Consider the following 20,518-nt stretch of genomic DNA (forward strand, 5'->3'; position numbering starts at 1 on the left):
TAGCGCACAGAGATAACGTGAAAAATCATTATGGCGGATATTGGCTTTGGAAACGTATCGACGATAACCAGGCTATATTGTGTGCCATTGGTCCACAAACGTTGCTGTAGTAGCTATCTTGTTGCTGATAAAAGGTGATACTTAGCTTGTTATCCTTTTATCCTCTAGTCTTTTGGCGTATCGTAAAAGTGAACGAGCAAAGGCTGCGGCCACAACGAGAATCCACTTGATCAAATTATTGTGCCATAACCATTGGCTCGTGATTATTAGCGACGATTTTGAATTTCTCGTTACCATTCGTCTAATTTTCAAGGATGGCAGCCGATGAAAAAGGAATGCAAAAATGGCGAATCGTAGGTGGTTTCAACGTCATCCTCGGAGTTATCGTCTTGATAGTTCAGGTACGACATGTTAACAGTTTCATTAGTAAAACATATAGTTAAGCAAATGTACCCCCAAAAACAGGTGGCTACTTTGTTAACCCTTTACGAATGGGTGGACTGGATCGGCATTGGCATCTGGGGTGGTTGTTTCATGATATCAGCCGGATCTTTAACCATCCAAAGAAGGTATGACTTTTCAATTCGACCATCTCTCAACTCATTTTGAATTTGAATTTTATTTATATAGTCCCCGACTGATCTCTATGGCCATTTGCGCTCTGCTAAGTGGACTTGCTCTCGTTATCTTTTATTCATGGAACCTTGGTGTCTACAATAATTACTCATACTATAATAGCCGTAATGCCACCACCAGTTATGTCTATAAACCGTACTGTGTCCACTACAATTACAACGCTAGCTTATGTAAGTTCTTTCATCATGATTTATGTTACTCGTGTCAGCTATTTTATTAAATTTACCTCCTTTTATTTTATAAGGCCAATGGCGTTTAGCGTCTGATATCATTTTCGTCGTTTGCGGTAGTTTAGCCATGATGATTAACATCGTTCTATCGGCCAATACTAAGGCGATTGTCGTGATTCGTCCAATTGTGCGCTACCCCGTCAACACGGTGAACGCTTACCCGATGAGCACGACCAACACGACATACGTCGTGACAAACAGCCGTCCAGCCGCCTATCCGGTGGCTACCCAGCAAATGGTTTATCAAATGCCCGTCAATAATGGCATGTACCCAACGAGTGGCGTCGTCTATCAATCATCGTCCGGTAATCAACAGCCAGTTTACTACGCCCAGGCTAACCCACCTGCTTATACTGCTACCACTGCTACAGCCCCAGTCTATTACAGTGTTTAAACCCTCGTTGTTATTTGAATAATGATCATATTTCGACCAGAGAAATGTGATTGTTGGTGACGTTAAACTAGTGGGCGATTCGAAATTACGATTCATGATGAATTTGGTTTTTATTTGTAAGTGTACAACTCAATACAAACGAAATGGTTATGTTAGGTTCGACAAAATCAGTAGAAAAAATCCGTTTTCGATTTCGTTTTCGATTGGCGTCAGAGATTTCTTTTTATCTTTGACAGGTAACCTTTGGCACATGATGAGAATGCGGAACACGCACATTGTCTCTGGAACATTCTGTTTGATCGATGTCAAACCTATATCTTTTAGCAGACGGGAAAATGTGATGCAACTGCGAAAGATTAGCGCCTCAGCAAATATTTTGCATTGTAAATCAACCTTGAAATGACAGTGCTGGGAATTTCCGATCTACTTTCAGGTAGTTTGCAGTCTTTTAGTTTCCCAACGCGACCCAGAGGACAAAGTATTGAGTGACAGTCGTTTTTCTTTTCCTTTCGAAAGGAATTGGATCTCAATAGCGATGCAGTCTGGCATTCAAACAGTCCGTAAGTAAAGTAAAAAATGATGAAGAGCTCGAAACAGGTATCCAATTGTGTTAAGAATGTTGGCTGTGGCCGTGTCGAACTTGAATAGATAAAAGCTACTGGCGCAGACATAATCTGTGCGTGACATATTTTTATGGATCGAACTCACCAAACGAAATGACAGGGATCGCTAAGAATAGGACGACTCACGTTGTAACACTACGGCTGCATTGTCAAACAGTAAAGGTCAAATTTGCGTAGCCACTGCTAGAATATGATTGTTGTACTGGGACGTACAGCAATTCGTAAGTTGAACGTTAGTCAGTCGATTCAAATAGCTTGTGAGGGACTCCCTTCCTAGACGAGTGAGATTTTGTAACTTCAACAAAGACGTCATTCTCATTAGTTTTCATGAGCAACTGATTATCACGTTTCTTATCAGTTAAAATACAACGGGAGTTGACTAATGCTCTTGAGTGGACACTACCTACGAAAATCAAGTGCAAAGGTTTGGCGTTGGCAATAAAAACTGCTGCTCAAGATCAATCACAGAGAAATCAGTTGTAATCTCAGAGTCGTTTGAGTCAAGATGTGCTTGGGTAAATGTCAATCAGTTAGATACAGACCTAAAGTTTGCGATCAAAAAGACTTCAATCTAATTCGATTATAGATAATGAACACAATGCAATCTTTTGTCAACCACTTCAGTTTAGCATGCATTCATAACATGTTGATGTGCAATCAAGTTTTAGGCAATGTTGAGACAGTAGTTTTGTACCGCCGAGATTTTCAAGGGAATTCAAAGTCGAAGATTCGGCCCCTCACTTTGGCAACCCTTTTGGTGGTTTAACAGTCTTGATTGGATCCGAGCCCTATGGATGATCACGGCTATGATAAGTCCATTCCTATGAAACGATTCGAAAGGGATGTCTCAACGCTTACCTTGTCCATTCTGAAATCCTCCTCTTGGCTAATCGGAAAGTAAAAGAAGAAAGACGACGAAATGCTTGTTGTTGCTGTTGTTTGCCAAATGTTGAACTTTGTAATGTAGCGGTTGCTATTTATCTGCTGGCCAGTACTTTTCATTTCCATATACCTGGTGAATACGTGCAATACTCTGTCTCATTTCATTGATGCTTTTAATTTTAGAACGTCCTTTGATGATGAATTGACTTTATTGCGAGATCAGGCAATGAAAGTTAATCTAAACGAGGCTAATGCACCGAGAAAATGAATCGAGGACAATCGGTTTCGGCTATATAAATATATAGGACCGTAATTGCATAAGCTTACGTCAAGACTGTGTCGAGTATAGAAGCCAAAGAATAGCTAATATCTCAGTCCTAATTGCCAAGCCGATTGCGTTGGTTCCAGAAATAAAGCTGAGAATGAAATCAGGATATTTTGAAAGAAAATCAAGTCTCTATTGCATGGACGCTCATGAAACGTCCTTCAATTCACAAAAACCAACACAAATTTGTAATAAAAAGTTAATAATTTATAGGGGCGTGGTAAAACGGGTAAAACTCTTGGAACTGCACCCGGGGACGTTGGAAGGCCAGTCGCACACATTAGCATCCGCTCGATAAATCAATCCATGAGAGCATGTCTATTCGTTCCACAAATAAGAAGGTATGAAATAAATCAATCTGCTTCAAAATGCAACGTATAAAAATACGTACCAGCAGGTAGGAATTATAGTCGGAGCACATGAAGAAATCAGTCGAGCAGCTAACGGTCGGATTCGGATAATTTCCGGGCGGTTTACCTTTGCAATTGAATGACACTGTCATCAATAAAGAATTTGCTGATTTACTGCCAGTTGCTGATGTAATAGGAATTTCCGTCGTGGTAGATCTCATCCGATTCTTGCCCCTACTCGTTTGAGGAGCTCTTTCTTTGATGACAGGTGGCATCACACCTGAATGTTCGTGAATCAAATCGAGATGGCTCCTCACACGAATGAAAATATTGGGTCTTTTATTAGCATTGATGCTGCTGCTTTTCATTCGACAGTTGTCTGAATTAGCCCTTCCTGCTATTCCTATGACAAACCACCTGTCCCATTTCGAATTGTAATAATTCAACGATCCTCCATCGTCACCCTAGTTAAAATGTGATTTAAGAATTTGCTGAATTGTGTGGAAATCTGTTCATCAAACGTTGCAAAAACGACGTTGTTGCGAGCCTTCCGTGCAAATGAGATTGTTGTCACCAAGGAATTTGGTTAGAGTCGATGACTGTCGACATTGAATGTTTTTCCCGAACGACGAGATGACAGTCGTGTTCCATTGACGGCGTACGGGACTAGCCTCACGGGAGCAACACTGGAGAGCTAACATCAAAAAATGTTTTAAATTATTCACAAAAAGTGGAATGATAACATATATTAGCCAACCTCCAGTAGAATGGCCCCATCCAGTAAAGACGACGGAATCGTTCACTTGGTCCGAATCGCTTGCAAAGGGCAAGCAAGCCGGCTGGACGTAATCTGCACTAAAGGTTTTTGAAATCAACGCAATTTTTAAATGATTAAATGTTAACGCAAACCGTTGAGAATGGCAGGTTTTGAAAGGGCGACAATTGCAATGTTATGTCCGGTAATGTTGTTGTGAATTTCCGGCACTGTGAGGACCTTCCAATTGAAGACTTGGCGATGGATGCGTTCGTTACTGTCGGGACTTACATCACGGGCACCCAAGGTGATGTTTAAAATGCGAAAAACACTATCGCTGCCATCTTCGATCAAACAGTGGGCGGCCGTGATGATGTGCTCGGCACTGATGAGGGTCCCACCGCAAGTCAACAATCTCCCGCTAGGATTGCGAACGAGGATGTGAGCCATCCAGGGGAACTCGTTCACCTTTACATTTGGTTTGCCGCATTGAACTAGAAGATTTTGAAAATGAATTCAACATAATAACAATGAATTTCAATAACAAGAAATAAGTTTCACCGGTTTTATGGGCGTGAGTAGATGGAAATAGCGAGACGAATACCAGGAAGCACAGAATTGAAATAGCGAACAGTTTGTTGTCACTTCCCATGACGTTCTTTGAAAATTTCCTGCCACTGATTCAAAACACACATTCAAAGTCTGCTGGATCGTCGTCGACTGACATTTTATAGTTGAACACAACTGGAATTGTAGTTTCTCTTATCGTGATATCCTCGTACTCGGTTCTTCAACCGAAGACTTGTGCCAAGGCTAAATATCAAACTGCCATTTCTAGACGCCCGTATAAAGCGAATAGTGTGAATGACCGTCACCCTGCGTGCAAGTGACGACTGTAGCTATCTTTGGGGATAGGTGACGAAATTGCGTATTCTTGCACGTTTTCTTACCCTTTCCTCCGTTAGTGAGGTTGCAGAGAAAAATAAAACTGGGGGCGTTTTTGACACTAGTTCACTGCAGGGTGGGATGAACAAACAGGTACCAATGGAAGGCACACACCAAAGAAAGTCAGTCAAGGACGTTGGTACATTTGGATTCAATGAAATTTCATGTCCAAATTGACAGCTCCGGACAGCTGGACAGTTGTAACATCACTGCCTATCGAATACCAACGTGTTTATCAACAATAACGTTTTGATGTGTCTCTGCTGCAGTCGTTCAAGTAAGTCTGGTGCCGTCGTTGCTTCATCGTTTTTTAGCATTTAGTTGGTCCGAGCAAGTGGGGAAAAAGGCCTCACAAGTTACCTCCTGAACTGGCTTCTTAATTTCCGTTCAGTCCACCAAGGAAGACAGAATCTATACTCTACCTTGCCAGTGCTAGAACATGAGATACGCCACTGCCTAAACGTTATCTATTTCAGGTAAAATCACTTAATGCATTCTTTGGTAATTTCTCTTAGGGCAAGTTACCATTCGCGAAGTGCAGACGACGCGAGATATCCTTTTGGATTGACTTGTATTTGATTACAAATGTCTTGGCGATTTCCTGACGATTAACCATACGTTATTCCGATTACAGTTATCCGTCCATCATTACAATTTCTAATTTAAATGACATACATCAGAGGATTGGAATGGAAGAGTCGGTTGAGAAATAATGCTATAGCCTCTACTCTTAATAAGCATTGTGTTGCCTAGTATTGTCTATTCATTCCACTACAAAAATGGTGCCATCGGTATTAATTTCAAACCAAATGACTAATCAGAGACTATAACACTCACAACATTTCAAATGAATTGTTCCTTTTCTTATTGCCTGCTGATGATCAACAGCATAGCCAACGTCGTCAATGTCATGTAATTTGTGGGCTTAAACGATGCCGTGGTGTTATCGCAGATTGCATGATACAACGGGTGCTCTACGTTTGCAGGTTAACCTGTATTTTTGACCCTGTCTAGAAGAAGGTGGGGTGAGAAGAATCGCCGGCAGTGGAGGTACTTTTACAATTTCGGAGAATGTAATAAATAAAAAAATAAATAAATAAATAACTATTCGATTTAGACAGAAGTTGATGGCTTGCCAACAATATGGTTTCAGTCCTTTACGACGGGGTGCAGTGTGGCGAAATCAACTACCATTGCTGATTAAAAACACATTCAGGTAATTAAAATCTAATATGAATCATACAGTGAACCAGAGTAGAACCCCAAACTGTTTCTTGCGTTTCAAATGGCAATGTTCGCAGACCATCTAACACGATCTTCCGTTTGACATGGGCATCAGTTATAAGGCAAGTAGCATGAAATAACATCACCCACTACAGGATTTGCAGTATATCAATTTTTGTTAATTATAATGAAATTCTTCGGGTTGCATCCGGCTACGTTACTTGGCCAATCGCATACACGGATGTCAGTTCTATAAGCCAATCCTTCGCCACAAGTCTACAAGAATAGTGAAACGAACGTGAGAATCAACAACCTTCATTCATGAGACATCGGCCACTTACAAAAGTATAATCGTGTCCGTGAGAGCACATGTAAAATGTTTTTGAACAACTGGATGATGCATCCGGATGATATCCGTCCAGTTTGCCTGCGCAACTGAACGTTGGGGGTTTACTGGTTGTGGTGGTTGTTGTCGCTTCAGTAGTTTTTACTGTCGTGTCATTTACATACGGTGGTGTCACATCCGAATGTTTAAGGATAAAATCCAGCTGACTCGTGACACGCGTGAACAAGATAGGCTTGTTACTTTGGCAGTCAGTTGAAGCATCAACTTTGCCGGCCACTCCGAGGACAAACCACCTGTCCAATTCCTTGTTGTAATGATTCATAGGTGTTCCACTTCCAACCTTTCAGCAGCCAATTTCAACTGAAATTACAATTGCTGTTTAAAAGTAAATGATTGGGTAACTACGTGTCGATGGCAGATCGATGCGTGAGTACAAATGATGCTTTCATCGGAGAATGGACCTATCCCTGTCTCTTTTTGGCACTGGTCTTCTGTTCCAAACGAAGACAAGACCGTTTCCGATTTGTATAAAATCAAATTCGTTGTTGAATCATTGTGCTGGCCCCATCCAGTCAGTACAACAGATTCGTTCATGTAGAACCTGGCGGGTGGTAGACAAATGGGCTGGACATGATCTGCGAGTATCAATGAGCGATAACATTTCAAAATAATAATGGTCAATCGATTATTTATACCTGTGAAATAAGCAGGTTTTGTCAGAGTGATGACGGCGATGTCATTTACCATATAATGTCCCAATCCTGCTGGAATCGTAATTATTTTCCAATCGACAATTTGCATGGAATTTCTGTCTGCCCGGATTCCATGAGCGCCTAGTGTAATGCTGGAAATGCTGTTCAGTCGGTTCTCTTTGTGAACGCATTGAGCGGCCGTCAGAACGTGTGAATCACTAATTAGTGTCCCGCTACAACTAAACCATTCATCATCGCCATTTTGCTGGATAAGAAGATGAACCATCCATGGGAATTCTCCAGGTTCCGCCTGGCTTCCCGATTCCATCGGTAATTTTGACCTTCCACATTCAACTAATCGTAAAGGTATACAACGAACTTGCTTTAAAAACGAATTAGATGTAGAACCAGATAGAAGTAGATTCATTTTTACCTTGTTGCTGCTGGCTACGGTTAAGTACCAAACAAATGATGAGATTGTGAAGGTAAAACTGAACAAATGTGAAGTGTTTAACCATCGTGCTTCTATAGGTTGTTCAGTAAATTGTTTGAGAAGAAACAAAAGTTGTAAGGACAAATATAGTCTTGCGCACTATCCTTTTTTCAACTAACCCTGACACTGACACTGACTTTTTACCCGCCCATTTACATCTGAAAATGCAAGTGACGGACGGGGGAACTTTTTTTTTTGTCGACGAGAAACAGGAAAGTTAGTAGTTATTTACCACCTGATTAGATTATTTTCTGTGACGTATCACCTTGTGCAATATAAGAGCTCAAGTAATTGTGTGATTAATGAAATGTGCCGACATATAGTAGAGCATTGTAAATCTATATAATTTTATGCATCCTGTAGAAATCACTTGGACGTTCTGCAAACAACTAGATTCTGACGTGCAGCGTACGTCGGCATTATCGGCTAGATCAACAAGCGTTTTGACGATAGGTGTCACGGAATTAAGCTCGAAACAATTTAGGAATGTTGAAACTTTGACGATCAACTTTCCCCTGGATTAGGTCGGTGCTTGCATAGTAAAATGCGGAACGTTAACACTGGAACATTAGCAGTGAAATTTGTGATGAGAATCCCTGGGAAAATGTAATTTGCAGGAATAATTTCATCTTCTTAAGGTGCTTTTGAATTAATCGGTTTATCACTTGTGCACCGATAGAAAGTCCGAGACGGTCTTCGAACTTATGGATTTGTTGCTTTATAAAATAATATAACTTAATAAAACCTTTTCTTTAATTTGGTGTATAATTGAGTCATTATTGTGAAAGTTAAAATCAAATTTTTTGCGGTGATGAAGAGTTTTGTAATACATAAACTTGACACTGTCGACGATTAATAAAGCACTGTACTGTACTTAGGATGAAAGAAAGTACGAAGAGTATTTATCAGTATAGTCTATACTTATCCGTTAGTCATATTTTATGGTCCTGTGAAAATGATTATACCTCGTGGTTAAACTGATGCAAGTGCAGTGAACAATCAACAAGTGAAGCGAAAAATGTATTGCCGAGATAAAATAAGCCAGACGATGACTGAATCGCAAAAATATTGACTCGATCAATCAACAATGATGTTCTAGACACCGATTTAAAGCGACAGTAAAAGGCTTAAACAAAAACTAAATGAAATTAGGAACGACGGTAGAAAGGTAAGCGGCTGACTGGCAGAAGATGGACTTGTTGTACTCGTACTGGGGATTGTGCTCCTAGTCGTACTCGCAGACGATGATGTACTGTTTGTCGTGGTACTGGACTTGGTACTGGATGTGGTACTAGACGTGGTACTAGACGTGGTACTAGACGTGGTACTGGGAGTTTTCGTGGTACTGCTGGTCAAGGTACCGGTCGGCGTCGTCATCGTCGTCGTCGTACTGGGCGTCGTCGTCGTCGTCGTCGTACTGGGCGTCGTCGTCGCCTCCGTCGTCGTACTGGGCGTCGTCGTCGTACTGGGCGTCGTCGTCGTCGTCGTCGTCGTACTGGGCGTCGTCGTCGTACTGGGCGTCGTCGTCGTCGTCGTACTGGGCGTCGTCGTCGTCGTCGTACTGGGCGTCGTCGTCGTCGTCGTACTGGGCGTCGTCGTCGTCGTCGTACTGGGAGTCGTCGTCGCCTCCGTCGTCGTCGTCGTCGTCGCCTCCGTCGTCGTCGTCGTACTGGGCGTCGTCGTCACCTCCGTCGTCGTCACCTCCGTCGTCGTCGTCGTCGTCGCCTCCGTCGTCGTCGTTGTCGTACTGGGCGTCGTCGTCGCCTCCGTCGTCGTCGTCGTCGTACTGGGCGTCGTCGTCACCTCCGTCGTCGTCGCCTCCGTCGTCGTCGTCGTCGTACTGGGCGTCGTCGTCGCCTCCGTCGTCGTCGTCGTCGTACTGGGCGTCGTCGTCGCCTCCGTCGTCGTCGTCGTCGTCGTCGTACTGGGCGTCGTCGTCGCCTCCGTCGTCGTACTGGGCGTCGTCGTCGCCTCCGTCGTCGTACTGGGCGTCGTCGTCGCCTCCGTCGTCGTCGTACTGGGCGTCGTCGTCGCCTCCGTCGTCGTCGTACTGGGCGTCGTCGTCGCCTCCGTCGTCGTCGTACTGGGCGTCGTCGTCGCCTCCGTCGTCGTCGTACTGGGCGTCGTCGTCGCCTCCGTCGTCGTCGTACTGGGCGTCGTCGTCGCCTCCGTCGTCGTCGTACTGGGCGTCGTCGTCGCCTCCGTCGTCGTCGTACTGGGCGTCGTCGTCGCCTCCGTCGTCGTCGTACTGGGCGTCGTCGTCGCCTCCGTCGTCGTCGTCGTACTGGGCGTCGTCGCTGCCTCCGTCGTCGTTGAATCTTCCTGCAAAGCACAAGGCCCGTATTTAATGTAAGTAGCCATCCAACCTTCTTATCCTTTCCTTTTCCACACCCTTGAACCGTCTTTACCGGGAGTCGAAACCTAATTACCTTGGCTTGAAATTTGTCAAATGTTAGTGAATCCAGGTCAACGAAGTCTTGGGCGTCAATTGGCGAGGCCAATGTTATCGAACAAAAACTCAAAACGGCCATGGCTACGATACTTGCCGTCAGGACTGACGGCTTGTCAAAGAAAGACAAGGTGGCCATTTTCGGTTGTAGTCGACCGACAAGAACAAAAGTTGCTAGTGAACTACATGAGAAGTCCCAATCAAGGTGTTTTATACGTACACCAGTTGACTTTCAAGCCAACGTCTAGTGCTATCTTTCCGATTCAAGTTTTGACATACTGCGTTGATAATACACAGTGTGGATTTTGAAGCTTTATCCTGGCATCCTGTTGCCATTGGTCAATGTAACAGGATTGTACGTCAGGTAACCTGGATTCCCTGCTTATGATCCTGTTATGGGATGTCATAAAAACTGAGACGTTTATCTATCGCATCAAAGGCTAATGAAAGTCGTTTGTGTCGTACCGGTTTTCAATGCAATAAAATATTCCAGTTTATAGCCCAGAATAGATAAAATAATCTTTGAGAGCATTTGTCTATCCATTTCGTAAGATGTCTCCGCCTTTTATGATTTTCACGTGGTCATTTTAGCGAAAGAAACCAATATTGTGACGTAACTTCAATGTCATTTCAAGTATCAATTCATTGTTAAGCCAACACCAACAAGGAACAAAGGCAGGCTAAAAATATGCCACATCAATAACTAAGAAATTGTGCAAGAAACTAGATCTGTCCTGCATGGAGACTCTGAAACTATCGAATCATAGAAGATGTTTGATCTCTGATCCAGCTGCTCACTGATGTAGTGGTCGCACTATAATTCCCACAGGTGGCAGCTGATCGGCCTGATCCTTAGTAAATTTATGTATTATTCAATTTTTTACACAAGTCATGTGTCAAAATATAACATTTATTTATGCATAAATGTATATTAGAGTTAGATTATAATTTTCTATACATATAACTCGATTGAAACGACAATCTTTTAAAAAATCTCAAGTTCGCGTAGAAGCAGTTGCCGAAACCATTTTCTCATCCTGCTTTTTTAAATCCATGATGGCCGACTTTGGAGCGTCGACCAATGGGATTTCGACTTTCGAGAGAGAAGGGAAAAGGGTGAGTAAGCAAGCAGGCAACGTTGCATAGCAAGAGAGTAAGTGTTTCTAGCTTTCTACATTTTTTTAGTTTTTATTCTTTTATCTCTCGGCAGAGCTCGACGTCAGGTACAACTGGAGAGTTGAACCATAGACAACGAAGTGGAAGACCACGAAGGGGGCCATAAGGCTGAGAGGACGGTAGGTAGCGATGCGCGTGAGATGCCGCATAGTGGCGCTGAGTCCGCTAAGATAATAATTTTGGGTTTCCCTACTGATCCAATGCTTCACACACCGTAATTTTTAATTAAATCATGCACGGTATCACTTTGGTATGCTCATGTAAATTAAGCACAAAAATTCAGCATATCGTGTGAATTATTTCATATTTTTAGTGGTTGGGTAACCTACTTTCATAAAATGTTTTATTTTTCCCCATTTCCCCGAGACAAATTTTTTTTTTTTTTCGAATTTTCGAGATAGGGAAAATGGGGGAAAATAAAACATTTTATGAAAGTAGGTTACCCAACCACTAAAAATATGAAATAATTCACACGATATGCTGAATTTTTGTGCTTAATTTACATGAGCATACCAAAGTGATACCGTGCATGATTTAATTAAAAATTACGGTGTGTGAAGCATTGGATCAGTAGGGAAACCCAAAATTATTATCTTAGCGGACTCAGCGCCACTATGCGGCATCTCACGCGCATCGCTACCTACCGTCCTCTCAGCCTTATGGCCCCCTTCGTGGTCTTCCACTTCGTTGTCTATGGTTGAACATTGTTAAAATACTGAATGTGTTAGTTTTGTAAATAGAAAGAGTTTGTAACTTTGGCTCCAAAAAGAAGGTAATTTAAGTAATGCAAGTAAAGTGTAGCTGTGCAAGTTGTACGAATTACGATAAGTCTAATTGCACATGTTATTTACGGAACATTTCTCAGCATCGGATTTCGGTGGCGTGTTCGGTAATACGTTTGATATTTAAATAGATCTAATTCGAATGAGACTTTGATTTTGAAATTTAATTTATTGGTGAGATACGTATTAAAATTCCAAATTCTGATGACTAGGAATATTCAGTTGGTACGCCATTTGTAATGCGTAGCGGATCAAACGAGTACTAAAAATGATTATCCCATTCCCGCCAAATCTCGTTTCTCATATATCTATGCATTTCAGTATAGCTTTTATTCGTGTACAGATTTACTCAATTTGAAGCATTGTATCCAACACCCGAAAGCTTGTAACAAAAAGTAAAATATGACCTATGAGTATACCAGTCTCGTTGCTTGTAATATTTCCACATTTCGGCACAAAACCGTCATATTTCGTGTAGAGTATGAAGAACCCGTTACAGCTTGAACAATAGTCAAAGTGTTCATTAAAAGAAAACAGAATAAGTTGGGATTGAAGAATCTAATTGTTGGATTAAAATTCAAGGAATCTTACAGTAATGGTGGTACAAATTTTACCCAATGAGTCTAAAAATTTCTATCTCCAGTAGTATCAAAGATTTTAAAACTGGTATGTGAAAACTGTAATGTGCTGAAACACTTCTAATTGTGTCATCCACTGTTCTCCTAAATCGCAAACAAGACTTTTCTGTCCAAAACTGGAATGTGTCATTTAAATCGGTTTCTTTTAAGGTTTCAGTTTCAATAAGTTTACTGCATTTACCGTTTAATCCACTTTGGAATCTTCTATTTCTATTTTTTTAGGAAATTTTGCTGTTTTAACCTGATCGTTTTCTACATCTAAAGTGGCAACACTAAATGATTCCGTTGCATTTTCAACGACAACGTTCATTCTCGTCGAGAGGTTCGGGGTTTGTTTCAATTGCTCCTTCGTTTCTGTAAACACCACATTATAGTTAAGTTTCAGTTAAATTATTATTTAATCACTGCTATTTTTTATACCTCTCAATTCTTTCAGGCATGTTGAGGTGAATGCACTGCCCAGTCGAGGCACACGGGCCAGAACGTCCTTCAACTGCTTGTTGGTCTGGAACTGTCCCCTGGCGTGATTGCAGCAATGGAAGGAAACGATGGGCTTGTTGTTGGCCCAGTCTGTCGGCGTTCGAGCAGAACCGACATTGACCGTCAATCCGATTAGGGCGAAAATAACCTGCAACTGAGAAGGTAAAAGAATCTAGGGCTATTATTGTTACAGGAACAGGTATTTTATTTTACGAGTTCAGTCTAAAGGAATTAAGTATAACGTGGGGCTGTTTACCAAGATTTGCATAGTAGCTGTTGACTTTGGATTGCTGCATGTGGGGCGATCGAAAGGGGATCTATTTAGCAAACTGATGGTCGAAAGTCGATCGATTCTTACCTTTATATACTTCCCCTTTTTGATGCTATCAATTGCTCAGACGTGGGAATCTGCTTTCTTTAAATATCGTTATCGACAGTCACAACTTTTCTACCGTTTCATCGTGTGTCGTTGCGCAAAGGATCTCAAAACGCTGATCTGTTCCAGTTGTCTTTTGATTTCGAAATTTTCCTTTCTAATGGGAAAATGATGATATCTTAGAGGGGCGAAAGAAAGGAGAAACTGGTAGACTCTCGCGTGCCCGATATCATGTTGGGAACAAGAGTACATTAACCCAATCAAGTATTGACTTGAAAAACTAAGACGTAATACGCACAACATATCAAAAATCTAAAAACTTGAATCTGTCGAGTAGTGTTTCGTGTTTCGCCACAATGTGTTCAACGCCGTGACCCTTTTTCTACAATAAAACGCAGTTGGCTTAAAGGCAGTTAATTTCGAAACAGTCCCAGAGTATGTGCTCATTATCTTAACTGACCCGATTACATGCAATGAGGAAAAACAAATTGATTCTCACAGAAGTTTAGTTTTGTGCAATCTCGCAAAGCTACCCAGAGCTAAATAACTGTTAACTGCTGAGCTGTTTTTGTTGGGTAATGGACGTTTTGCTAATTAATAGCTGCTGTATTCTACAGGAAATTTAGAAGGATGTTAATGTGTAAAAATTTGTCAATCATACTAAAATTCATATTTAAAAATAACTATTTTGATTTCCAATGGAAGGTTAATTGATGTCAAGTCAAAAGTCTGTCCATTGGTCGGAAATAGATGTTTTAAGTTGTTGTATTAATCTAATAGAACACATACAGTAAAAAGTTATTGCTTTATGCTTATCTTCATTGATACACTGATAGGAATATAAGTTGTAAATCTAATTCTTTCGATGTATTTTGATTCTTAATGTAGAGCCAAGAAAACCACCAAGTGATTAGAAGCGACTGAGCCATTCATTTTATGTTCCTGCTGAAAACATCAAGTCTGGTGTTCGAGATGAAAACGACACTACGTCGCAAATCAACGTGGGATTGCAAACTTTTGGAATTCTTCGTATGGAACTCGAGAATTGAAGCCGAATCGGTAAGTGCATTACCTTCAAAATGTTTAGGATATTCGAGTTTTAGACGCATTATGGCATCGGTACAAGCACGGTGAAGCCTTTTGTTTGATTGTGTATCGCATAATCATTAAGCTTTGCACAAGCTTTTAGCAGGTTTGACCTTCGTGCGTGATAGTCCTTTTTCCTTTCAAGCTTTTTTTTTCTTCCTGCCTTCATCGGTGTGTTTTTTCCTAAACAAGCGAGAGGCGCTTATGGTTGTTGCTTTGCGTTCTCTTCTAAGGCTTAAGAATTTAAAGGAAAAAAGCACCGCATATCCGTTTATTTATGGCTTTTACGTGCCGGTTGAGTGCGGATCAATTTTACACAACAAAGTCGTCTCTTTAACGATCTTTATGCAAACGTCATTTAAACTGATAGGCCCTCATTTTGACAGCGGTTCACTAACCGACGCTACTCGAATTACGGAAATATGTCTTCCTCGAGTTGCAAACCGACAAAACTGTCAAAATGGCCTGGCTTTGTTTTCATCCCTCCCTTCGTATTAACTTTTTTCACGTCCGCATAAATCCAAATTTGGTCGTCTTTGTCGAGTTGTAAGATGGATTTGAGCAAGAAGGTTTCGTTTTCTATACATGATACATTTTCGATGGTAGACCAAGAATCTTTCTTTTTAAATTGTAAACTAATGCGTATTATTCTTTTGTCACATTGGCCGGAAAATGCAAAGAAATATTTCCCCGGCCTACGAGCGATGAATATTCCATCGTTGCTAACGAAGACTACTACGTTCAGCAGAAGACTAACGCGTTCAGCGATTGCGTGTCTTGCAGTCGAGACAAGTTGATTCTGCTAAGCACCAACGGTTTTGGAGTGAATTTTTCGCCATCCCAAACGACGTGGTCTTTACTCTCGTGGTAGAACTTGTCTAGATCCTCTTTTGTCGTCATTCCGTGTTCAGCAAATTCTTTATTGAATTCCCCGCCTGCAGAAAATATCTCTAGAATTTTTGCCTCCACTTTTCCCCCAACTTTGTTGGACTTTTGATAAGAATCCGCCATCTTTTTCTGATTTTCCGTGTCCAATTTGCTGTACATTTCGTTTAGTGTTTTGCTCGTCTTGTCTGGCCGGTAGTTGTCTTCGTTCCAGAAAACAGATTCCCACATTTTGTCGCTCTGCTCTTTGATGGTTGTCCTCGAAGAGACGAGAAGGTTTTTCAGCACGTTGTAGACTTGCGATTCTGAATTTTGGGATACAACATCCGAGTCGTCGAAGCTTTCCACAAAAATGTTGGTGGCCGTTTCCATGACGAGTCGTTTCTCGTCATTTTAAGAAGTTTCCATTTTAAGAAGTTTAATGAATTTGAAATTCAACAATCGCCATTGCCTTTGTATCTGTTTTATAATTTTGGCCCCTACTGTATATTTTTAATAATTTATATTTAAGTCTTGTGACTCAAGATTTGCTCTAGCTCCTTTCCTATAATTGCCCCGCCATTTTGGCCCAGCCCTTAAATTTAAGAGAACTTTGAAAATTCATTGATCATTGCTATTTTTTAGACATCGATTTGCAGTAGATAAAATAGATTAGTATGCGGCTAGAACTTATCCGGAACACAAACCTCAACCAAAATCTATAGCCTACATTGTATTTTTGTCTCTTTGTAATAGCGCAAATAGAGCGGGTCATCCCGCGACAAGTTGTGATGAAAAAATAATAATCAATCCGACTCACCCGATCCCCCCTCCCCCTACATAAAACTCAGTTCAGGCTACAAAAGGAAATGTTTTTCTTGATACAGCAAAACAAATAGCTTGCCAAAATTTACAATCGCCTTATTTTTGCTGCTAAATTATTTTAGGGGTGAAGTTCACATGTACCAGAAAATTTCCTGTCGCATGGAACGTCGAACCATCCCCTTTCCAAATTCCGGAAAGCCATGCAGTCTACTTCATCCGCAAAAGAATTTGGTTCTCCCGCCCCCCAATTCTGGTAACCTGGTATAAGTGGTTTTCCAGTAGTTTCCCAGACCCATTTTCCCTCTTGTTTTGCATCACTAAGAGACGACCACTGCGGCACTACAATGTGTAATAAGATAAAACATGAGTAATATGGAAATTTGTTTGTGTTGAACTCTTTTTCTGACACTTACCATCCCAAGTGGAGAGAATTGCTTGTTCTTCTTTGTAAGACTCCAGAGAGACAAGTTTCATGTAGTTCTTGTAGCAAAAATTCATTTGGCCATCCCAGTTTAGCTATACGCGTTAAAATTATAATGAAAAGGGATCAAGTTACATAGGAACTAATTAATTATATTTGTAAATTGGAATAGTCACCTGTGCACCATTTAGGCAGTAGCAAGAAATTTCGTCTACAATTCGACCACATTTGGTGTTTGTTCCCAAATTATATGGACATCGAACCGCCTGTAGAAAAAAACAATTGCAGTTTAACTCTAGAAATTATTTTGAAGAAAATGGAAGATACCTTTTGAATTTTTAGCTGCAAAACCGATGCTCTAGTTCCCCGAGAACGTAATGTAGCCACCGAAGATTTAGTGTACATGGCAGGAGGCAAGTCTTTATTGGATGCCTCGTACTTCATTTGGTTTTCTATTTGAAGGATAGGGGAGTCCTTCCCAACTCCGTCATGTACCTTCGCAAGATCAGCCGTGTTAAAAATTGTACAAGAATTTGATAAAATTTTTGTATTTACTGTCAGGTAATCTTGAACATCTTTGAAACGTTCGTTGATCAAAGTGAAGGCCAATATGCGATCGTCTTCCGTCTGGATGTCCCATAAGCATTCGTCGCCATGCAGAGATGGGATGTCAATGACCACTGAATCTACGACAAAAATCTTCCCTCCACACGCTGAAAAACAAAAAGTTACAGTACACATCAAATAATTCTTTTTGGAGATGTGGAATGGGAATACTATTAATAAAGGGAAAATGGGCGAATCTGCGCGAATCCGAATCGCGAATCTTACATTTTCGACTGTTTAAAATCAAATAGAAGAAGTGTAGTGATACCTTTATCTTCATTACTTCCTTGACGGGTGAAATCGCAGTAGACACTTTCGATTCGTGTGTTCCCCATGACGGAATAAATTCCGCTTCTCAAGTGACCAATCAGCCGTAGGTCTGCGCATGTCCTGGGCATTCTTCCGATGGTCGATGGAGTGGTCATGTTTGCTGTTACAACACTGAACACTGACACTCCTGTCTTTGTTATGAAGTTGTCTAGTTAAGTAAATTACTTGTTAATGCTGTCAAATTTGCTATGGCATGTAAAACCGTGGTGTTCATTTGCGCGAGATGATTTTCATTTTGCTCTAGACGCTGCACAGTTTCTGTCGTATTTTCTGTTAAAAATGTAATAGCATAAATACGGCTCAATGAATATGACATTCATATTTGTGTTATAGAGTAGTCGAATGAAGTACATTACTGGTTAATGCTGTCAAGTTTGCTATGGCAAACGTTAAACGCTCCCGAATTTCTGACAATGCCATTTAGTTATTAGTTGATAGCGCATTTCTTGTAATCAAATGCCAAAATTACCTTTGACTTGGTCCTTGAGAATTTGCCACTCGTCGGTGGTAGTCAGCTCAGCGTTTTGCACGAAATTAATAGGAGTGGACAAGACAGCAGTCGTGTAACGAACACTAACTTTGCGATCCCTCAGCGATTGCGTGTCGTTTAGTCGAGACAAGTTGATTCTGCCAAGTGCCAACGGTTTTGGAGTGAATTTTTCGCCATTCCACACGACGTGGTCTTTGCTCTCGTTGTAGAACTTGTCTAGATCCTCTTTTGACGTCATCCCTTGATCAGTGAATTCTGTTTTGAATTCCCCGCCTGCAGAAAACATCCCTGGAATATTTAACTCCGTTTTTCCCCCAACTTTGAAGGACTTTTGATAAGAATCCGCCATCTTTTTCTGATTTTCCGTGTCCAATTTGCTGTACATTTCGTTTAGTGTTTTGCTCGTCTTGTCTGGTCGGTAGTTGTCTTCGTTCCAGAAAACGGATTCCCACATTTTGTCGCTCTGCTCTTTGATTGTAGTTCTGGACGAGACGAGAAGATTTTTCAGCACGTTGTAGACTTGCGATTCTGAATTTTGGGTTACAACATCCGAGTCGTCGAAGCTTTCCACAAAAATGTTGGTGGCCGTTTCCATGACGAGTCGTTTCTCGTCATTGGCCGTTAGGAAAACATTTTTGTCGTGGCCGAATCGCTGGAGAAGATCGTTGAACATTTGGCCGGAGACGATGTTCTCGATTCGGATGGTCGTCTCCTTCGTCTTGGACGTCTGTGACGATAAACTGAAAAGCAATTTGAAGTGGTCGAATTGTTCTGGATTGGAGCGCATATTGGCCGCCAGTTGATTACAGTCCTTTATGTCGAAGCAAGACAAAGCGAACCAAAGGGACTTGTGCTGACGGCAGGGTTTCCAGTCGGTCGACAAGGTGAAGAAGGTTGACGAGAACGTGCTGGCCAAAATCACATTTTCCAAAGGAATGATTTGCACTTGGTGGCTATTGACTTTGCGACCGAGAACTTGACCTAAATACTTGACGACTTTATTTTGAATTTCCTGGTTCCACATTTCAATTTGAAATCGCATTTCCGCCTTTTGCGTGACGTTGTTGAACGAACTGGTGGCTCCCTTGTTGTCCAGTAGAGCGATGGGAGCGTAAAAATATTTGTGGCGACTGGGAAGTGTATTCTCTTTGTGATTGTCTGCGTGTTCGTAAATATCGACGCGAAAACTGCCGTGTTCCATGGAAACGAGCGTATCAGGCGAAATTTTCAGTTTAGCCCATAACGAGGGAGACGAGGTGTCTGCTTGAACACTCTTGGTCGCAATCATGAACGTTACCAGTAGTGCAAAACATGCTGACAAAGACGTCATTTTTTGTCATCTAAACCGAATTGCAAAATTTTGAAATCAATTCCAACGGTTAATACCTGTTGTGAAAAATTCTTACTCGATTCAAAGTTTCCGTCAAATATCGATGAATGCAACCAATACTGAAGAATAATTCGCCAATCGAGATTAAATGGCCGTATAGATGTGCGTAGTAGCTGAGAAACGATACTGGAAAAAATAAGGGCCTGTTGTGATGTGGTCATTCGATGTTGCGTTTTATATTATTCGAGTTTCAGCTTTCGTATAGGATCTTGTTTTGCCTGACTATGCATCTGATATCAAGGCCAAAAAGTCTTGCTTTTTATCAGTTATTGAATTTGTTGATGTTTGTTTATTTAAGCACAGGGTCTCTCTGTGCGTTTGCAATCCGTCCTTTGTGGTCGTATAAGGCCAAGTGGAAAGCAATTGCATTCTTCACTGTAAATCTAATTACCTTGCGTTGTTTTTCTTGGAGGTGGTAAAAAGATAGGCGAGGCTTTTGCAAACTGTCGGAAGTAAATTACAAGTTGCAAAGCTCTTGTGCGTTGCTGATTCAAATTGTTTATCGAAACAGATAGGACTGGCAGTATAAAAGGTCATTTCAACTATCTCATCCTTGAAATTGCAGTCAACTGTTGAAGTTGAACCCGCTAGAATGACGTTCTTGCAACGCTGTTCGTTTATCTTTCGTCTTTAATTTTGCAGTTTGCCAACAGTGTCTTGCCGATCGTTTATTGCCAATGTTTTGCCTTTTACATTTGCCCAACCTTGTGA

At 41.3% G+C, this 20,518-nt stretch overlaps 8 protein-coding genes and 2 long non-coding RNA genes across 13 annotated transcripts in view; 2 read left to right on the forward strand and 8 right to left on the reverse strand.

The window, feature by feature from the left end:
* Window positions 1-112: 112 nt before the first annotated feature.
* On the forward strand, window positions 113-1,415 carry LOC116933339. Its single transcript, XM_032941126.2, has 4 exons — window positions 113-401; window positions 466-569; window positions 631-806; window positions 881-1,415. Exons 1-4 carry the CDS (start codon window positions 315-317, stop codon window positions 1,258-1,260), a joined length of 747 nt encoding a protein of 248 aa, XP_032797017.2. The 5' UTR covers window positions 113-314; the 3' UTR covers window positions 1,261-1,415.
* LOC116927284 lies at window positions 1,352-2,857 on the reverse strand. The gene is made up of 2 exons (XR_006649510.1): window positions 2,742-2,857; window positions 1,352-2,671 (listed from the first exon to the last, which is right to left on the reverse strand). It is a non-coding gene; the product is annotated as an uncharacterized LOC116927284 (long non-coding RNA).
* A 344-nt stretch (window positions 2,858-3,201) lies between these two features.
* On the reverse strand, window positions 3,202-5,106 carry LOC116927092 (chymotrypsin-like elastase family member 1). The gene is made up of 6 exons (XM_032934082.2): window positions 4,756-5,106; window positions 4,350-4,688; window positions 4,198-4,290; window positions 3,962-4,134; window positions 3,482-3,904; window positions 3,202-3,408 (listed from the first exon to the last, which is right to left on the reverse strand). Exons 1-6 carry the CDS (start codon window positions 4,844-4,846, stop codon window positions 3,298-3,300), a joined length of 1,230 nt encoding a protein of 409 aa, XP_032789973.2. The 5' UTR covers window positions 4,847-5,106; the 3' UTR covers window positions 3,202-3,297.
* Window positions 5,107-5,126: 20 nt separating this feature from the next.
* LOC116927288 lies at window positions 5,127-6,576 on the forward strand. Of its 3 annotated transcripts, none has more exons than XR_006649514.1 (4): window positions 5,127-5,416; window positions 5,655-5,930; window positions 6,028-6,189; window positions 6,257-6,389. It is a non-coding gene; the product is annotated as an uncharacterized LOC116927288 (long non-coding RNA). The 3 variants fall into 3 exon arrangements; XR_006649513.1 differs by having other exon boundaries at window positions 5,142-5,615; window positions 5,774-5,930; XR_006649512.1 differs by adding an exon at window positions 6,441-6,576 and having other exon boundaries at window positions 5,162-5,930; window positions 6,257-6,355.
* Window positions 6,115-7,976, reverse strand: LOC116927110 (brachyurin). Its single transcript, XM_032934100.2, has 5 exons — window positions 7,835-7,976; window positions 7,405-7,755; window positions 7,115-7,344; window positions 6,705-7,049; window positions 6,115-6,639 (listed from the first exon to the last, which is right to left on the reverse strand). The coding sequence occupies exons 1-5, from the start codon at window positions 7,917-7,919 to the stop codon at window positions 6,532-6,534; spliced, it is 1,119 nt and encodes a 372-aa protein (XP_032789991.2). The 5' UTR covers window positions 7,920-7,976; the 3' UTR covers window positions 6,115-6,531.
* Window positions 7,977-8,853: 877 nt separating this feature from the next.
* Window positions 8,854-10,482, reverse strand: LOC123474141 (putative surface-exposed virulence protein BigA). Its single transcript, XM_045176021.1, has 3 exons — window positions 10,437-10,482; window positions 9,820-10,216; window positions 8,854-8,989 (listed from the first exon to the last, which is right to left on the reverse strand). The coding sequence occupies exons 1-3, from the start codon at window positions 10,480-10,482 to the stop codon at window positions 8,854-8,856; spliced, it is 579 nt and encodes a 192-aa protein (XP_045031956.1).
* Window positions 10,483-12,709: 2,227 nt separating this feature from the next.
* Window positions 12,710-13,999, reverse strand: LOC116927226. Of its 2 annotated transcripts, XR_006649527.1 has the most exons (4): window positions 13,676-13,999; window positions 13,360-13,573; window positions 13,121-13,293; window positions 12,710-13,055 (listed from the first exon to the last, which is right to left on the reverse strand). XR_006649527.1 is itself a non-coding variant. In XM_032934259.2 (3 exons), exons 1-3 carry the CDS (start codon window positions 13,685-13,687, stop codon window positions 13,124-13,126), a joined length of 396 nt encoding a protein of 131 aa, XP_032790150.2. In that variant the 5' UTR covers window positions 13,688-13,997; the 3' UTR covers window positions 12,710-13,123. The 2 variants fall into 2 exon arrangements, 1 of the variants encoding a protein (XP_032790150.2); XM_032934259.2 differs by having other exon boundaries at window positions 12,710-13,293; window positions 13,676-13,997.
* An 853-nt stretch (window positions 14,000-14,852) lies between these two features.
* Window positions 14,853-16,310, reverse strand: LOC123474642. The gene has a single exon (XM_045176987.1). The coding sequence runs from the start codon at window positions 16,136-16,138 to the stop codon at window positions 15,623-15,625; it is 516 nt and encodes a 171-aa protein (XP_045032922.1). The 5' UTR covers window positions 16,139-16,310; the 3' UTR covers window positions 14,853-15,622.
* Window positions 16,311-16,465: 155 nt separating this feature from the next.
* LOC116927040 overlaps window positions 16,466-20,518 on the reverse strand; it is a 37,241-nt gene continuing 33,188 nt past the window's right edge. Inside the window, 5 exon segments of the mRNA XM_045176934.1 lie at window positions 16,466-16,909; window positions 16,984-17,086; window positions 17,168-17,257; window positions 17,319-17,486; window positions 17,547-17,704. Of these exon segments, the coding sequence (XP_045032869.1) occupies window positions 16,689-16,909; window positions 16,984-17,086; window positions 17,168-17,257; window positions 17,319-17,486; window positions 17,547-17,704 (740 nt within the window). The 3' untranslated portion in view covers window positions 16,466-16,688.
* On the reverse strand, window positions 18,093-19,983 carry LOC123474637. The gene is made up of 4 exons (XM_045176941.1): window positions 19,824-19,983; window positions 18,397-19,757; window positions 18,279-18,334; window positions 18,093-18,197 (listed from the first exon to the last, which is right to left on the reverse strand). Exons 2-4 carry the CDS (start codon window positions 19,745-19,747, stop codon window positions 18,168-18,170), a joined length of 1,437 nt encoding a protein of 478 aa, XP_045032876.1. The 5' UTR covers window positions 19,748-19,757; window positions 19,824-19,983; the 3' UTR covers window positions 18,093-18,167.

Source organism: Daphnia magna, linkage group LG7, assembly GCF_020631705.1.
Source record: "Daphnia magna isolate NIES linkage group LG7, ASM2063170v1.1, whole genome shotgun sequence".
NCBI lineage: Eukaryota > Metazoa > Arthropoda > Branchiopoda > Diplostraca > Daphniidae > Daphnia > Daphnia magna.

Bases quoted from the DNA above. Each gene is read 5' to 3' on its own strand.
- LOC116933339 (XM_032941126.2), top strand. From the start codon at position 315: ATGGCAGCCGATGAAAAAGGAATGCAAAAATGGCGAATCGTAGGTGGT. The intron at 402-465 runs GTACGACATGTT...CCCCAAAAACAG, and splicing joins TTATCGTCTTGATAGTTCAG to GTGGCTACTTTGTTAACCCT. The intron at 570-630 runs GTATGACTTTTC...TTATTTATATAG, and splicing joins TCTTTAACCATCCAAAGAAG to TCCCCGACTGATCTCTATGG.
- LOC116927092 (XM_032934082.2), bottom strand. From the start codon at position 4,846: ATGGGAAGTGACAACAAACTGTTCGCTATTTCAATTCTGTGCTTCCTG. The intron at 4,291-4,349 runs GTTTGCGTTAAC...CCTTTAGTGCAG, and splicing joins AAAACCTGCCATTCTCAACG to ATTACGTCCAGCCGGCTTGC. The intron at 4,135-4,197 runs GTTGGCTAATAT...TTTTGATGTTAG, and splicing joins ATGGGGCCATTCTACTGGAG to CTCTCCAGTGTTGCTCCCGT.
- LOC116927110 (XM_032934100.2), bottom strand. From the start codon at position 7,919: ATGGTTAAACACTTCACATTTGTTCAGTTTTACCTTCACAATCTCATC. The intron at 7,756-7,834 runs GTAAAAATGAAT...CTTTACGATTAG, and splicing joins CCGTAGCCAGCAGCAACAAG to TTGAATGTGGAAGGTCAAAA. The intron at 7,345-7,404 runs GTATAAATAATC...TGATACTCGCAG, and splicing joins AAAACCTGCTTATTTCACAG to ATCATGTCCAGCCCATTTGT.
- LOC123474141 (XM_045176021.1), bottom strand. From the start codon at position 10,482: ATGGCCACCTTGTCTTTCTTTGACAAGCCGTCAGTCCTGACGGCAA. The intron at 10,217-10,436 runs GTATCGTAGCCA...TGTGCTTTGCAG, and splicing joins GCCGTCAGTCCTGACGGCAA to GAAGATTCAACGACGACGGA. The intron at 8,990-9,819 runs GTACGACGACGA...ATCGGTGTCTAG, and splicing joins GGAGGCGACGACGACGCCCA to AACATCATTGTTGATTGATC.
- LOC116927226 (XM_032934259.2), bottom strand. The intron at 13,294-13,359 runs GTATAAAAAATA...TGGTGTTTACAG, and splicing joins ATGCCTGAAAGAATTGAGAG to AAACGAAGGAGCAATTGAAA.
- LOC123474642 (XM_045176987.1), bottom strand. From the start codon at position 16,138: ATGGAAACGGCCACCAACATTTTTGTGGAAAGCTTCGACGACTCGGAT.
- LOC123474637 (XM_045176941.1), bottom strand. From the start codon at position 19,747: ATGACGTCTTTGTCAGCATGTTTTGCACTACTGGTAACGTTCATGATT. The intron at 18,335-18,396 runs GTAATTTTGGCA...TGGCATTGTCAG, and splicing joins TCTCAAGGACCAAGTCAAAG to AAATTCGGGAGCGTTTAACG. The intron at 18,198-18,278 runs GTACTTCATTCG...CATTTTTAACAG, and splicing joins TGACAGCATTAACCAGTAAT to AAAATACGACAGAAACTGTG.